The sequence below is a fragment of the Aythya ferina genome (genome assembly GCF_964211825.1).
Source record: "Aythya ferina genome assembly, chromosome: 2".
NCBI lineage: Eukaryota > Metazoa > Chordata > Aves > Anseriformes > Anatidae > Aythya > Aythya ferina.
The window spans coordinates 138116405-138130533 of record NC_140297.1 but is presented as its reverse complement, the minus strand read 5'-3'; the positions used below and the strand labels follow the sequence as shown (position 1 = coordinate 138130533).

At 42.8% G+C, this 14129-nt stretch overlaps 1 protein-coding gene across 2 annotated transcripts in view; it reads left to right on the top strand.

The window, feature by feature from the left end:
• Window positions 1-14129, top strand: part of NIPAL2 (NIPA like domain containing 2) — a 47134-nt gene that overhangs the window by 24905 nt on the left and 8100 nt on the right. The window contains exons 4-6 of one of the 2 annotated variants that reach the window (XM_084510467.1): window positions 2977-3036; window positions 5044-5165; window positions 10553-10649. In XM_084510467.1, coding sequence (XP_084366593.1) covers window positions 2977-3036; window positions 5044-5165; window positions 10553-10649 — 279 coding nt within the window. The remainder of the gene's footprint in view (window positions 1-2976; window positions 3037-5043; window positions 5166-10552; window positions 10650-14129) is intronic. The other variant, XM_084510468.1, reaches the window with a different exon arrangement.

Genomic DNA, 14129 nt, shown 5'->3' with positions numbered 1-14129 from the left:
GGAAAGGTGTTAACTTGTAGATCTGGTGGGCTTAGCTGTGGCCTCTGGTTGCCCACTCACTCTTCTACCAAGGATTCAGGCACAGCAGGAGCAGCTTGGAGGCCACCAGGCACAGAGGAGACAGCCAGGACAATCAATGTGTTTGTCAACCAACATACTGGCTTGAGAAGCTGATGTCTTAAGCAGTGCAATGCACCTGAGACTGTGAACTGGAGCCCAGAGGAATTCAAGAAGAGGGGCAGAGCAGCTGTGAGGCCTGTACATTTCTCCCCAAGCTCCTGGGGCTCACGGGTTCCTTTCACACCCCTTCTCCTCTAGCCCATTGTTTCTAGCGAGTCACTGCCTGTGCTGGAACAATCTGCCCTCGGTTTGTTTGATCTAACCTGGCTCCAACCCACCCTGCCAACTGGAGAACATAAAAGGTTGTTTAAAAGTCACACTCACAGAGCTTAAAACCCATAAAACTACAAAATAAAAATAAAATTTAAATAATGCGTTAGGCAGTGTATAATAATAAAGTGCTATTTTGGCTGTGCTAATGTTGCTTGCTTGGAATTCAGTCCTGAACGTAGTAGCCAGAACTTGCCAGATGCTGATCAGACTCATGCATGTCCTCCAGCATCTCAGCCACTCTGTGTAACCATTCTCTGCTTCTTTGCTTGGATATACCACTTTGCTTTTCTGCTTGACTTGGATGCATACGAAGCTTTGGTGGCTTACCCACAGGGACAGTTGCCTTTTTTGTTCAGTCTCTCCCCTGGGTTTTGCTCTCCTCCTCTCCCAGTTGCACCTCCCCTCCTACTGCAGGTTTTGCCAATTCCTCCCATCCCAGATGGCCTAATGCATGTCCTCAAAACCTCTTCTTTTTTTAGGTTCCTCTACATACCACACATCGTAAAGTGCATTAATTATGCATATATTCTGTTAAGCTCATGATCTCTTGTGCATTACCAGCTATCTCTGGAGAAAGAGCTTGCAGCATCTGAATGCATTATTAAAGAGGATGACAGACTGAGTGACAAGTTTCATTATCTGGATGTGTTCCAGTGCCTGCCTGTGCCCACTGCCAGCCTGAGAGCTTGTGATCTCCCCAGGCTGCCATCTCCAGAGAAGCAGGCAGTGGAATTTGGAGCATAACTCATCTCACCCCGAATTGGATGCCAGTACTGGAACTGAGCTTTAAATTGCATTTACTAGATCTCCACTGAACGCACTGAGAGCCCAGACAATGGGGCAGTCAACAAAAAAGAAAAAAGAAAAGAAGGAAAAAAAAAAAAAGAAAAAAAAAAAAGAAATCACTCAGGTCATTAAGCAACAGGTCTTTGCTGTTACAGTGGCTGCCTGCAGGGGTGGTCTGAGATGTGGTTCGGGAGAGCTCTGACAGCAAGGAGACAGAGCAGTAATTAATTCCTGCACTAACTTGGGTTGCTGCTGCTTCTTTCCTGGCTTTTATCCTCTTTCTTTTCTGAATCCAGGTAGCTCTGGCATTGCCAGTGTTGCCTGGATACCAGTGTCTTTTCTCAAGGAAAGTTACCACTGAAACACCGAATAAAGGAAACCGTGTCAGGTAGCTTACTTTCAGTGAGGTGCTCTCAGATAGAGATTCTTGTATTGCTCTTACTCATTTGCTTAGGTCTCCATCACTCTTTATGCAGTTTAAATTTATGACTTACGCTTTATCTGATTTTCTACCAACATGATGTTGAATTCCAGTTCTGTTTACCTCTTGTTCTGAACCTCTTTTTATATATCTAGAGTACATCTAGTAGCTAACAACAGATTAATTTTTGCATCAGAACAATAGAGATAATGAAGTGAAGATGGTGAAGAAAAGATCTCTTATTTCAAGAATAAACCAATAATTTCATGCTGTAGGCAGGAACAGAGTTCCTGTAACAGCTTCCCATGATTTAGGTTCAATGTACCCTTTCAGAATCCCTCCTGAGCACAGTCATTCTCTAAGAGGTTTCTAAATGAATCTGATATTACTAACACACCTCTGCCAAAGGCCTTTCCTCATCTCTTCTGGACAGGAACTCTTCAGCCTCTGTTGCCTCTCTTTAGAGGTAGATGCTCTAATGTTGTCTGCTGGAAGAGAGCCACCTCTTGCAGGTGGCTGACAGTCTCACCCATCTTAAGTCCAAACCCCTTCTTCTTTCTCTAGCATGTATCCACACTGAGCTGCTTACTAGAAACCCTGTCGTGATCGCTGTGCTGCTGCTCACCCACCCACCCAGAAGAGGCAGGGCTGGGAGCAGGCACCAGGGAGATGTGGGACCTGGGCAATGGAAAGGGTTGCCAGGACCCTAAAGGTCATGTCCAGGGCTCACTTCCATTTTTCCCCCTCTTCGTTAGAAGTCACTCTAGAAGACCATGAGCAGCACTCCTGTAGGGCATATATGCTAGCTCCCCCACCTGCTTGTTTGCAGACATCAAGACCAGTCTCTTAGTTCATTACAAATATAAAGTTTTTGCAGTGGCTTTCTTCCTCTCAGTTGTACTGCTGTTACTTCACTTGTAAGCCTCTAATCCACTGAAGTCAAGAGAAGCAGAAGTTTATCTCTGTGGTGAAAATTGTCTTAAGCAAGTCCATGCAGTAAGCTGATGATAAAAGAGGGAGAGGAGCAGTAGGGCCGCTCAGTGCCCATTTCCCGACGCTTCCCAGTATGACTGAATGAGGGCAGTTTATGCAGTGCCTGTGTGGGAGATGGGAAGGGTATTGCATCCCTGCAACCATCAAAGAGCCTGCTGGATGTGTTTAAAATCTTACAAAAACTGAGTGTTGGTTGGTTGCTGGAATGGACTCATGTCTGTTTATATCATGGTATGGTGCAACAACAACAGCCTCAAGATATATTTATACTTGGCCCAGGGCAGTTTTTGCTATAGCACTTGATATATTCTATCATATATTTAAAAAAAAAAAAAAAAGAAAGAAAAAGAAAAAAAAAAAAAGTCTTTATAATTCTCTTCTAGGTACTGCAGTTATTTCTGTCTTATTCCTAAAGCAGACCGTGAGGGCTGCTGATATATTGGGTAAGTAAAGCGTTTGCTAATATGGACATGTGTGTTGCCATATGCTTAGCAAGCTGTAACTCTCACGCAGCCCCCCACCTTCACACTCCCACTTCACCAAGCAAGTGTTTCGAGGCAGATACTTACAAATTTGGGAAGAGGTGACAAAAAGAGGGAGAATCTTCAATGCATGTGAAAAAGACTGCACTCCCAAATCCTCTGCTCCTATAACCATAATTCATTCCTTATGTGTCCTTTTGCTCAAATTTATTTTCATTGTCTGCTTTTGCCTCTGAGGTTGTATTTAGTATTATCTTTATGACTACGACACAATTCTAATAAAAGCAATGATACTATTGAGTTATTCATTCAAATATAAGAGTTTTTTTTCTTACTGCATAGACATTGCACAAAAATTCAAGCCCAATTAAAAGTGACAACTTCCCTTTTGGTATTAATTTTATCACTTCAAAGAGCAAATAATCATGTTGTCAAGAGTTTTGTTGGGAAACATGGTCTTCATTGCAAAAGCATGTCAACTTTTTGTGCGTGTCCAAGATTTTTTTGCATATCAAAACTGCCCTGCTTGTAATAGTGAGAGACAAGCAGATTTCAAGGTCTTACACCAAGCCATCTTGACAGGGACAATGCACCTGATGTGGTCATGGGGCACCTGGTGTTACTGTGGGGTTCCTAGCATCTAGGCTTGTTTGTCCATACTATAACAAGGACATCCCAGCTGTTCTCATGAATGTTTTGGAGAGATTTGTTCAGTATTGTTCCAAGAATACTCTATTATATTTATTTAGGTTTGGGATCCAGGTTTGCCAACTCAGCTGCTACATTCAAAATACCTCCCCCCCCCCAACCTGATCATGTTTCCCTTATGGCCTTATACATTGTGTGTTTCTTTAAGTAGCGTTCAGCACTGATTTATTTTATTTCTGTGAGTTAGACTTTGCAAGAAGGATTTAACAATGTTGCTACATTCCATAGGAATGAGCTGTATGATGGGAAATATGGTGATGTTTTTGCAAGCACATAAATATAGAACAGTTCTGCTTTTCCAAAGAAACTGTGTGCAATAGCAGTGCCAGCAAAGTCCTCCGGATGTGCTTTGTTTTGTATTCCTGAGCATTGTATTCCATACCAATCTATAGGTTTGCCAAGAATTTTAAAGATTAGTTGAAAAAAAAATTGATTATCTAATATCTTCCTTAATCCAATACAGCTTATGAGCTCAGGATCAGCTCACTTCTATCTAGATACCTCAATGAACATCTGTGTTTGTCAGCTGGCTGTCCACAAAGCAGAACTTCCAGATTTTTATTAAAAGCACAATAATGTAAGTTCGACCTTGAAAAGGGGCCCCAGCAACCCAATGGCTGAACAGTTTTTTTGCAGATCAGCTTTTTATAAATCAGTTCATAGGTCTGCAACTGCATCAGGGAGTGGCCAAGATGTTGGCTTTGTGACAGCTTCACATAAGCATTGGACTGGAACATATCTGTTGCACTTCATGTTTCCAGGGCAGGTCTGTAGCTGATGCAGACCTCTGTGACCACAGTGACTTCAGGAGAGCAGTGAATATTTTTGTTGGTTAATGATCTAGCTGTCTGCCTTGGTAAGCAACTTGTCCTTTCAGTTTAGGAGAAGTTTATGTGACCGGCTTTGTGTCCGTGAGAAATACAAAGGATAGATTCTCTTTTGTCATGCACTTGGTATTAGAATTGAGCATATTGGAAAATGTGTTGCTGCATTGGAACCCTAATCCATGAGGCTTTACTGACAGCTTTTTTCATATTTCCAGAATCCTTTGGGTCTTTAATAAAAACTGTACCAGATACGTTGGGTCTTTATTAAAAATTATAATAGACAGGACCTACAAATGCCAGGCAGTCCAAATACCTAAGCTCAGATCTGATTAAACGGACTCCAATTTTCTTCTGAAAGCTATTTCCAAGTGATCTTGAGAGAGATGACCATGATTATGTGTATTACCAAAATAACGTTCCTTTTTCTTTAAAGGAGGAACACTGGCAGTAGCAGGGACATACTTGTTGGTGACATTCGCTCCAAATGTACCCCAAGAGCTCACAGCAAGACGAGTACAGAATAACTTAGTAAGCTGGCCTTTCTTAGTATATGTGGTGAGTATTTGGTTCACACTTCTCCTTAAACAAGAACTGTGATTTTTTTGCAGCATTAAGAATTAGTGGCAGAAAAACTGCTGCTGAAGATACACACATTGTTCCCTGTGTGGTTATCATAAGAAAGAGAGCAAGTCTTTGGGTCATCGTCCTAGTTGCCAAGCTGACGAACCAAACGATGTCTTTGGAGCCAGGGAAAAGTCACAGTTGTGCAGAACTGATGAGAAAGAAAGATTTTATTTTTTTAGTGGGCTTGAGGGAAAACCTAAATACTGGCACTGCTTATATTTCCTATGTGTGTGTTCATGCCACACTGGCTGCATATACATATTAGTTACAGTGCTTTCCTGGAATTTGATGAAATTCTGCCTTTGAAAATTAGGTTATGTATCCTCTTGATCCTGCTTTATTCTGTCATATCACTGTTTTATCCCCACATTGCTGAGGCTGCCTAAAAGGAGTTTTGTACAGAGCTGAAATGTGGAGAGATGGACTGCTTCACTGCCACTCAGGTTAATCTGAAACTGAGTTTGAATTTAAACACAAAAATACCATTTTGATTAAAGTATCCATATACAAACTTCAAATTCCATTAATCTTCTTTGATGTATCTAATTAACATCAGGAACAAGACAAGAGTGAGTAGGAGGAATTTCTCCCTCTCTTCCCCTCTGGAATGCTGAAAATTTGTTCCTCCAGCTGAATGCAGAAGCTGAAATATGGGAGTTTCAGAAGTGGTTACTTTTTTCCCAATACATTTCCTCAGGTGGGTTAGATTATTAGCACACAGGTTTTTCTCAGTAGGAAGCTGAGTTAGAAAGCCACTGAGTAGACAGATTTAGGATCTTAATCTTTTAGCCAGCCTGCAGGCTTTCAGTGCATCTTAGCTATCCATGAGACTATTGATTAAGCAGAAAGTACATGCTAACACAAAACAAAAGTTGATCCTCTTGCTCTATTTTTGTGTATTTTTAAAGCTCCTGTAATTTGGCAATCCAGCTCAATGAAAGAATTAATGGTCATGCTCCCCAGATCATAGCACGCACTTTCAATCAGGCAATGCCCAGAAGTTTTGGGGTGCTCAGTAAGATTATCTTCAGCCTCAGCAAGAGCTTCAGAAAAATCCATGGAGCTAGCAGAGGGAGAGGGACTCTTTTAGGAGGTGGTTCACAACAGGAGGCTCAGTTGCTGCTTGCTGGAGGACCCCATCTTTTTCCTACTAAATATACCCTTCTACCATCCACTTCCACCTGTAGGTACCAAAACAGCCTGTCATTTAGACTTTAAACTGCTGCTTCATGCTTTTGCGTAGAGATGGTGGAGGGAGACAACTCTTCATCCACACCCATTGCACCAGAAATTTCTGTGCTGTCTGGTGTTCACATTTTCTTAAAGCTAACAGGTAGCTGAAAAAGAGCTTTTCCCTATCTGAGGACATTTTGACTTTGTTTCAGGAAGAACACAGTTGAATGCCTGGGAAGACTGTCCTGTCTTCTTCTTAGGAGAAAGTATAAGGAGGTGATGAGTAACCCTTGGACTTTCTTTCCCCTCGTCTCTCCTTTGCCTGCCTTAATGAGCATCCAGTTCTACAGCATGGATTACAGGGGAGAATGGAGCAACTATACAGCAAGTCTTGTTGTCTCAACAACACATCAAGCTTGATTTGTTCCTTCTGCTCCCTGGATTCATCTGCTTTGAGCTTCTTGTGTCAAAAGAAAAGGGAGGAGTGAAAGGCTCCACAAGAGACCCTAAGATACCAGCCTGATTAGCCTGATATGCTGCTGGAAGTTCAAGCAAACCCTGCTGTAAACATGCTTTTTGGACAGAGAACAACTTTCATATTTGTTTGTAAAATTTCCAGCACAGGTTGACTGCCGATATATAAAAAAGCACAGCAGAAGTTGCAGAGTTTCCAGTATAAATATATATAGAAAGGAGACAGTACAGCACTATAATGCAGTCCAACAGTCTTTCTAAAAGTAGCCCTGAAGTGTGGTCTGCTGAGAAATACAAAGCCCCAGTGGTACAAAATGTTCTGTGTGGGTGATAAACCATCCCCATGTGGCACTCCACTGGCATCAGAGGAGTTCTGCAGAAATAGCCTGTAGTTCCCACATGAGACAACTTTGAGTCACCTTCTGAGGCTTTGCAGTAGCATACTCATGTCTGAGCAAGAATCACTGTCCTAGCTTGCTTTTTTTGTTTGCGTTTTTTGTTTGTTTGTTTGTTTGTTTTGTTTTGTTTTGTTTTTGTTTATGTGCACTTTGAGTCACTACAGAAGACATCAATTATGGATGTAGCTCTTAGGCTTCCCTAAACAGTAGTGTAGCGAACACTGGGCTGTTAATATTTAATCTCTGTAAAATCAGGTTCAAAGCATTTCTGCTTTTTCTTCAAAGTGCCTAGAAGACCCTCCTGGTACATTGGTCCCTGTATTGCTATATGTCCCAGAAAAACTGTCGAGGCAGACAATGTGGAATTTGTTCTGGTGCCTTCTGGTAATGCTTAGAAACATGGAAAACATCACAATTCTAAAAATGTTGATGATGTGGGCTTGAGGAGACTTCGGTACAGATTAGTTATAATAGTAAAAATGATTGTAAACAGGTCAAGTTCCTTCAGTTCCTCTGAGCAGAATGTATGAAGCTGATACAATCTACACGCTTCCCCTTCCTGGTCTCTATATTTAACACGACCACAGCTATCAGCTATGAGACCTAACACCATTTCGGGTAATTCCCAAGACACAATCACAGGTAACAGCCAGTACACCCCAGGAGGTCCTGTCAGGAGCCATACACTCCACTTCAGTGCAATGTCCCCTCCCTTGTCTGCTGATTCAAGGTGACCTGTTGGTGGGAGGAGAAATTCGGCTTCTGGGCAGCGTGACGTGAGAAAAAATTGTTTGAATTTTATGCTCAGAGTGCAAGAGCAGAGTTTTCTTGGTGGGTTTGCTAGCATTGGCAAGAGACGAGCTGATGACAGGGTGAGGACCAACATGGATGCAGCTAGCAGTGGCAACCTGCTTCAGCTGTGACTGGTGGTGCTCAGCACTACCTGCCACTCTGGGGGCTGGGGAAGAGGGTGCTGAGGGCTACAGCTGGTGTTATGGAGCAGTTTGGGCTAGTGATGATCCCTGGGCTTGTTCTGTGGAAGATTTGGGCTGGGGGAGGTGGTGGATGCTCAGGTTTGCGCCAGCACCAGGGGAGCAGGTCCTGCAGGGTCCCTGTCCCCAGAGCACCACCCCACATGCCCATCATGGAAAATGACACATAGGACATCTCTGCAGCTTAGTATGGGTTCCTTTCCATGTGGGGGATATTTATTTAGCACAGCTTTCTCCCATTCTGTTAGCAATTGTTCACTGTCAAAATAGCAACTGAAGCAATCTGAAGGCTGTTGTAGCTGCAGCTGGGTAACATGATATTCCCCTCTGGCCCTGAGATGTGTTTGCCAGGGGCACAAACAGCAAATCTGCTACCTTCACTTCTCCTCTTGAATTCCCTCAAAACCCTGTTGCAGTTTTTCACGGGGAGGCCAAGATGAACTCACAAATCTGCAGTTCCTAACATGACTTCTACGTCGTTTCCCAAATCAGACATAGCCAGTGTTGTGCTGTTGAATGAAGATGCAGAGGCTGGCAAAGTTGCTTGGTGTGAGACTTTTGTACCACATGATGTCCTGCCTTTCACCTCTGGGTGCAAGCCTGAGGGGAAGGGAAGTCACTCTGGAGGGAAAGAACAGCACTCAGCAGGAGCTTACAAATATTATTGAGCTATGATTAGTCCAGGAATGCTTTTTTTTTTTTTTTTTTTTTTTTAACCAGCAGCAAAATGTTTTCTTATATCCAAACAGTTTACAAAAGCAAACAAACAAAAATAAATCATTTAGTTTTTATTTTGTGATAAATGTTTGTGTTTTTTGTTTGTTTGTCTGTTTTAAGGAAGTTGGTATAAAATCCAAATTTGCATTTGTCATGTTTTGAGATGCAATTGTCTCTCAGCTGCCTTTGGGAGCAAAAGATCAGTGTGAAGGTAAATCAGAAGCGAATAGCTATGCAAATCAAAAGCATAGCTATGTTCTGTTCGTATTTTTGTACACTACTAAACTGGGGGAGGTGTAAGTGTGGTAGAGAATTTGAGTTGCTAAATGTAGCTGATGACTGCTTTCCTAGTGCACTCATTCTCCAAAAATGAGAAATCAGCTATGTTGCATTATATAACCGCTGCTGTGAACCGCTCAGTTGCTTCTTTTGAGATTTCAGCAGTGCAACACCCAGATCTTTTTTATTCTAGTGATGGGTGAAGAGTGGAGAGACATTATAAAACACAGAATGGCATGTTGGTGACGGAACCAAGGGGCGAGATATGAGGACTTTCTATGGTTTGTTTCCCTGGTAAAACAATGAAAATAACCAGATTCAGTAATGATGGCATTCTCATTTTCTGTCTAATTTTCCCCATTCGGTTACTCCCGATGTGCATCACCAAACTTCTCCTTCTCCATGGAGTCCCAGTGTTCAAAACCTGCTTCACAGGAGTTTTCTGGACTTGCAGTCCCTGCTTCCTTTAGGCAAAGAGAGGCATTTGGGCAACTGCCTTATGCCGTGGGTTGGAGGGGGAATACCCACGCTTTTGAGCATTTCAGAGCTGGAAGCTGAGTTGATCCCCAGAGCCATTTCATCTGCCCAGCTTTTCAGCACAGAGAAGGGCGTAGTGGTGACCTGGGCAGCTGATAATAGCAGGGAGCTTCTGCTGAGGTGGTGATGCAGTGAGACACGTTAACAGCGAGTCAGTAAATTCAGCCGTCTGTCAGATGTTATTGAGGGAGCAAGTCTGGACCGTGCACAGTGTACGTAAAACTGCTTCAGCAGCTGCAGATGTCCTGCAGTGTGGTCTGCTAGTGTGTCACTGAGCTTTTCCAGGTAGGCTCCTGACAGGTAGCCTGCGATTTGAGAACCACCACGGGAAATAAGTGCTTTCTCCCTCATGATGTATGGCAGAAAGTCTGAGCAAAAAGACAGTGCTTTGGGGGATTTTCCTGAGTAGGCTGGGGGAGAAGGGCAAGAAAGTAGCAAAAATAATTTTGCTTGTCACAAGGAGTGATGCTATCAATGCCATAGCTAGGAGGAGGGGCTGCTGTTCCTCCAGGTAAGCAGGAGGAATTTGCTTTATAATTTCTTACTCTGTAGGAATTATACACACAGAGGTTCTGTAAAAAATGTTTCCACTAAACATGGATATCTTTACTGTCACCTTAAAAAGTCTTCCAGTGCTACCAGTGAGAAAATACAGCTCAAAGTGCAAAAATGAGACATTTCAAAGACTTTGAATGAAGCATTTATTACACAGTTCTACAGCTCTAACTTCCTTCTCTTTTATTTCCAGATTTTAGAAATTATAACATTCTGCATTCTCCTCTATTTTTACAAAAGAAAGGCTGTGAAGCACATCATGATTTTGTTAATGATGGTAGCACTACTGGGTAAGAGCACATTATTCACTTTAATGTTCCTGTCTGTTACTTGATGATTCCTTGTCATTCAGTCCCCCCCAGCTAGTTTAGATTAGGGCCACTTCAAAGGAGTGTGCTGAAGGAGAATCACTGAAACATTTCACATCATTTTGCTGTGGTCTTTTTGAAGAGAAAAGCCAATTATGGAACATAGTTTCTGTGCTTATTGCTGGGGCTATTTCTTCTTACAGATTTCCTTATATGAATACGGTGTGTGCAAGGGTGCTCTGAACCTTTTCTACCTACCACTTCAACTTTAGATCTTAGGGAAGCGGGTTGTTTGAAACTGTTTTGTAGAACAGGCCTAGCTGTGAAAATCAGTTATGTAAACGAGAGCAGTTTAAAACCTTGTAAGCACACTGTAAGCATATGCAGCGATACCCCGTGTCTGTATGGGAACTTCTCTTTGAAGTATCTCTGCCTGTTTGCATATGCAACATTTATACTTTACCACCTTTCTGGAAGAAAACCAAAAATTCAGTGGGTCACTGAAGTTTTCCCTCTGATTCATGGTGCCACCAGAAAACAATCAATACCCAGAGAAACAAGGGAGGTCATTTTACCAGGCAGTTTTCAATAAAGTCAAATTTGAACCTGTTTTGTAAAGTGTCAGGAGGCTGTCTCTAAAGTTCTTTTTGTATATTAAGAATTTGCTGAGCCCATATCTTCTCCCACCTTTGTCTTGTAAACTTTATGGTGTTTGATCTGTGCCATTGAAGACAATGGTTATCTTTTTTCACTGAGCTCAGTGGGGGCATGTATCAGCCTGCAAAGAAACTACAGAGCATGTTTCTAGTGGAGGTGGTCCAAATTGTTTTGATTCAACTAAATTTCAATAAAGTTTACCAGTTACACTATTTAGATTTAACTGAATGTGAAAAACCCTTGCAGGTTTCTCAACCACCTTCTTCCAGCTCCCTGCCTGTTTTCTTACCCAGCTGAAAAGCTCAGACTTTCTTTCAGATCTACCTTTTTGGGACAGTCCACCCATTAAATTTCCCAGCACTGAGAACATTAAGGTCAGTAGCTCTGCAGGACCCATGAAGGATTTTCTTGCTCCCTGCATGAGGAAGGGACTGAAGAGCCCCCAAAAGCCATCAGTCTGTCATCAGTCTGTTTAACTGCTCTTGATTTAGAAGAGAGAGAGCCCAGCCAACCCTCAGCTCATAGCACAGAGCCTGGCAGCTCTGGCAGAGCTTGCAGGGTTTCCAGCCCTGACATGCTGCTGGGCGATGAGTCTGAAGATCTCAGGATGGATTTCCACACTCAGCTGATGCAGTTTTGGGCAGACCCACCAGGAAGGCTTCTCTGGGCCAAGTCTAGGAGACCTGGTCCTTCAGGCTGTGAAGCCTCTTGTGCTTATTTTGCTGTGGAGCCTGCCTGCCCTGACACCACCGGTGCCAAAGGGACACGTGGGGCTGCTGAACAGCAGCCGAGCTGCAAACCCATGCCCCAGCAGGCACTGACTGCAGCTCAGTGGTCAGGCTGAAATCAAGCAAAAACAACAACTTCAGCTGGTGGCTGCTGAGGTTTTGGTGAGCATATGCAGCTTCAGGAAAAATGTGTCATTATTTCTGCTCTATTAGAAAAGACACAAACAAACAAATCCGGGTTCATGGGAACTTTTGAAATCCTGACAATTCCCTTGAGCAGGAAATCCAGAACTGTGGCTGGCTCCAGCTCTCGCAGCTGTCTTGGTGCCTGGTAGTCCCTGCAAAGCCACACTGCTTCGTATCTGACTTCGTGCTCGGCAAAGCTATGGGATGCTGAGAGGGGGCTCCAAACCATCCAACACGTTCGCTGCCTTTGGAGGGCCTGGCTGCAAGAGAGGCAGACAAGGTTGGGAGCCTCCATGCAGAATATTCTCAGTGGCAGCTTGTGGAAGGGGATTTCTTCCTTTTCTAACATCTGAATAGATACATTCCCAGTGGAGGGTTCATACAGATGTAAATAAAATGTAGAAAGGTTTATTTAAGGAGAAGGATTTGTGTTTCAGTGGATATTAAAGCTGCTTTCATTCTGAAGAAAGTACAGACGTGATTGTAGAACCTGAAAATATTTTGCTTACTGTAAGTCTGCAAGTTCCTTTGGTGAGAATTATCTTACCTCATGTATATACTGGGAGTTATCATAAGTTTGGAGGGAAATATTTCAGATTAAAGTGGGATTTCTGAGTTTCCTGCTCTAACAGCTGGAAAGTGACATCATTTGTCACGCTAGCTTTGGGGGGATTGTTCTATCAGAGATAGAAAAAACATTTCCTAGGTTTTGAAACCTGTTCCAGGGCAACATTAGCTAAAAGAGCATCCCAAATTTCAAACAACCAAAACCAAAACAACAACAAACAACATAAGCCAACAAATCCTTATCCTTTTTTTTTTTTTTTTCTGATTTTTATTTTTATTTTTAACTATAAGGGATAGAAACTGCCCCTTCATCAGGAAGAATTTTTCAGCAATCTTTCCTCTTAGTTGGACAATTCAAACCACTGATTTTTACCTCTAAGTATTCTTTTAAAGTAAATAACTATCCCATGTCACAGTGCAAATACTGTTTTTTTGTGGAGGTGAGGCTTGGGTGTATTTTTTTGGCTTTTTATCATATCATTAGCCCCAGTGCAGGCCAGGATTTGACCTACTCTGCTCACTTTTACTGCTGTGTTTGGAAAACCACACCACCTATTTCAATTACCGTGCAGGAGGCGAAGCACTAGGTGCAAAGTTGTCATTAAAGCAGTGAGTTTCATGATGGGGAGCAGGATCATCACCAGCTATAAGCAACTCTTAAACTCCTCCTGAACTTTTGGACTAGCTGTAAGAAAAAGGCTAGAAACCAAAACCCCAGACCTGAATCCACTCCTCTTCCCCCACCTTTTCTCCCAGCCCCTGGCCTGAACTCTTTGCACAGCGCAGCTCTCCTTGCCAATCTGAATTTTTGCAGCGACAGGAGGATGAATCAGAAACCGAAATCCAACACCCCCCAGCTCTGGAAGAGGGTGGAACAGGATCCCAGCTGGGGGACGGTGCTCCTGACGATGAATTACCTCCCTTCGAAGGTCATCTCTGCACCCTGACTCTTCTTACCATTTTCAGTTTGTTTTGAATTTGTTACGTTTTCCTTGCAGTAACCACAGCCTACTTGGTTTTGCTTCAACAAGCCAAGAGCGCTCTCCAAAAGGAAATCTAAAGTAACTCTGAGCTCAGCTGTCAGCCCCTTTTCCGAAAGATGTGCACTGCAAAACTTCTCTGCCCTGGTGACATACATATCAAAAGCATTGTCTGCTTTGTTTTATAGTGGACTTTTTTGTGGTGATGCACTGACAGTGATTAAATGGATTGAAAACACGCTATCTGGGGGGCTAGATCCAGTGATGGTCTTAAGAGCCTGGTCCTTGAAATGCAGTGCATACCCCTGTGTTTTCTACCTGAAATCTGTGTATAACCTATGGGG